The sequence below is a fragment of the Mandrillus leucophaeus genome, unplaced genomic scaffold (genome assembly GCF_000951045.1).
Source record: "Mandrillus leucophaeus isolate KB7577 unplaced genomic scaffold, Mleu.le_1.0 Scaffold700, whole genome shotgun sequence".
Lineage (NCBI taxonomy): Eukaryota > Metazoa > Chordata > Mammalia > Primates > Cercopithecidae > Mandrillus > Mandrillus leucophaeus.
The window spans coordinates 956,006-958,718 of NW_012107587.1; the positions used below are offsets into that span (position 1 = coordinate 956,006).

Consider the following 2,713-nt stretch of genomic DNA (forward strand, 5'->3'; position numbering starts at 1 on the left):
TGTTTCAGTTAATTTTTGTCTGTTGTTAGCATTTTCTTTCCTTAAATCACTGAGGTTTCTTTCAGCAGTCCGAGCTGCCAACCAATTATCATGTCCTTTTCTCTCGTGGGAAATAACCTGCCTTTGATAAAAATTAATAGTTCTCTCCAATTCTTCTTCACGATCTTTGGCTAGCTTTCTATAGGTCTCCAGCCCTTCAGTGGTATGGCTGATCTTTTTTTCCACTTTAGAAAGTTTCTCTTCTTCCTGTATCTGGTAATTTTCCTCTACTGTCAATTTCTTGTGGAGTTTCATTTCATTTTCTTGATATAATTCAGTCATTATTTTAAGCTTCCGTTGAAGTTTCTGATTCTCACTTTCAAAACACATGTTTTCTGACTGCAAAGATGCTTGTTGAATCTGAAGATTTTTAATATGCTCTGTAAGCTCGTCCTTTGTTTTGTCAACTTCAGATAACTGAATAATAATGTGGTTTCTTTCTCCTTCTAAGGCTTTTAAAGAAACATTTAACTTAGCAGCATGAATCAGTTTCTTCAAAGCTCCTTTTGGAGGATCATTTAAGTAAGCACCATTTTCCAGTTCACCGTTCACTTCTAATTCCAAGTTATCATCATCCGTTATGTCCTCTCCAAGCACAGCAGCCCAATCTTTCATCTTCAGCAAGCATCCAGTCAGAGTCTTGATGTGATTTTCTTTATCATTTAGAACTTGTTCTGCGTGTACTTTGAAGTCTTCGAATGTTACTTTCTGTTTATTAAGCTCACTCACTTGTTCCTTCCGTACTTCAGCTTCTTGCAAAAGCTGCTTCTGGCTTTCCTGAAGTTGAGAATTTTCACTCAAAGCATCTTTTATTGCTATCTCCCATCGTTCTTCATTCATTTGAAAAATCTTGAAAATGATTTTGGCTTCAGCTATTTGTGATTTGAGAGATTTTGACTCATCTTGTACAGACTGTATCGTTTTTGAAATGTCCGCCATCAATTCATCTTGTTGAGAATGTTTAGATTTCTCTTCTTTGAACTCTTTTTCTAGACAGAGGATTTCATCCTCAAGTTCAGAATTGAACCTGTTCAGCTTTTCACAGATTGCCTCCAAACTTCGTGCTTCTGCTGCCGCCTTCTCAAAGCTGACATCCTCTAAAGATGACTCTACTTCATAGTCTTCGTATTCTTTTTGAATAAGGCTAAATTTTTCAAGTAGTTTACATTTTTCTTCAATTAGTCCAGAAAGCATTGCAGCAAGTATTTTTTCTCTTCCCACATAAAGCCGACTCCTAACCGATCTAAAACTTCTCCACAGAAAAAGGGGAACGGCAAAAAATCCAACAACAGCTGCACATACCACCAATTCCCATGGAAAATCATAAGGATTCGAATCTGGTCTCCTGCTTTCAGGTAGTGCTGCCACAACCCTGCCTAGCTCCTCCAGGACCAATCCCAAATAGGGCTTAGGGGTAGTGCCGGGCCCCTCCATAGCACCAAACTGCTCTGGGATCACCGCAGTAACACCGGCCACAGCAAACGGTGGAGAACACGCAGCCTTGGGTCTGGAATCCGAATCCGCAGGCGGCAACCAACCGGAGTGGACCACTGCGGAGCCGGCTGCGGGGGCTGCTGGGGAACGCGGGCACCCCATAGGCCTCACAGACCCATGCTGCGGCCCCCCATTCCCCCCCGCCCCAGCCACCTTGTTACACTTTACATCCTGAGGCAGCGCAGGTCCGAGCCCGACCCGCCTTAGTTCTGGCAATTTTCACATCACATATTTTGAAGCTCTGTTGTTTGGTGAGTACACTTTTAAAATTGCTGTCTTCTTCACGGATTAAACCTTTGATCATTACATAATCTCTCTGTTTCTGGTAATTTTCTTTGCTTTATCTGATATACATACAAGCACTCTTGCTTTCCTTGCATTAATGTTTGTGTAATATATCTTTTTTCATCGTTTTAATCTGGCCTGCCCTGGATTGGTAAATTTCAAGTGAGTTTCTTGTACACAGCATACAAGAAACATATACGAAAGGGTCATACTTTTAAATACACTCTTCTATTATCTGTCTCTTGATAGACCATTCATAATTAAACTAATTATGGATAATTTAGTGCATAAGCCTGACTTTTTTTTCTGTATCAATTTTTGTTTCTCTGCTTGTTTTTCTTTTTTCTTTTTTAAAAAAATATACTTTAAGTTCTGGGGTACATGTGCCCAACATGCAGATTTGTTACATATGTATACATGTGCCATGTTGGTGTGCTGCACCCATTAACTATCATTTACATTAGGTGTATCTCCTAATGCTATTCCTCCCCCTCCCGACTCCCCACAATAGGCCCCGATGTGTGATGTTCCCCTTCCTGTGTCCAAGTGATCTCATTGTTCAATTCCCACCTATGAGTGAGAACATGCAGTGTTGGTTTTTTTGTTGTTGTTGTTCTTGCAATAGTTTGCTGAAATTGATGGTTTCCAGCTGCATCCATGTCCCTACAAAGGACAAAAACTCATCCTTTTTTATGGCTGCATAGTATTCCATGGTATATATGTGTCACATTTTCTTAATCCAGTCTGTCCTTGATGGGCATTTGGGTTGGTTCCAAGTTTTTACTATTGTGAATAGTGCCGCAATAAACATATGTGTGCATGTGTCTTTATAGCAGTATGATTTATAATCCTTTGGGTATATACCCAGTAATGGGATGGCTGGGTCAAATGGTAT

The 2,713-nt window shown here is 40.2% G+C and overlaps 2 protein-coding genes across 4 annotated transcripts in view; one reads left to right on the plus strand and one right to left on the minus strand.

Moving 5' to 3' along the window:
- LOC105528112 (cTAGE family member 8-like) overlaps positions 1–2,713 on the minus strand; it is a 241,298-nt gene that overhangs the window by 231,987 nt on the left and 6,598 nt on the right. Inside the window, exon 2 of one of the 3 annotated variants that reach the window (XM_011964709.1) lies at positions 118–1,411. In XM_011964709.1, the coding sequence (XP_011820099.1) occupies positions 118–1,233 (1,116 nt within the window). In that variant the 5' untranslated portion in view covers positions 1,234–1,411. Of the gene's footprint in view, positions 1–117; positions 1,477–2,713 lie in introns of those variants that run through there. The other 2 variants (XM_011964710.1, XM_011964707.1) reach the window with 2 other exon arrangements.
- BBOX1 (butyrobetaine (gamma), 2-oxoglutarate dioxygenase (gamma-butyrobetaine hydroxylase) 1) overlaps positions 1–2,713 on the plus strand; it is a 93,433-nt gene that overhangs the window by 27,966 nt on the left and 62,754 nt on the right. The gene's annotated exons all lie outside the window — the stretch shown is intronic.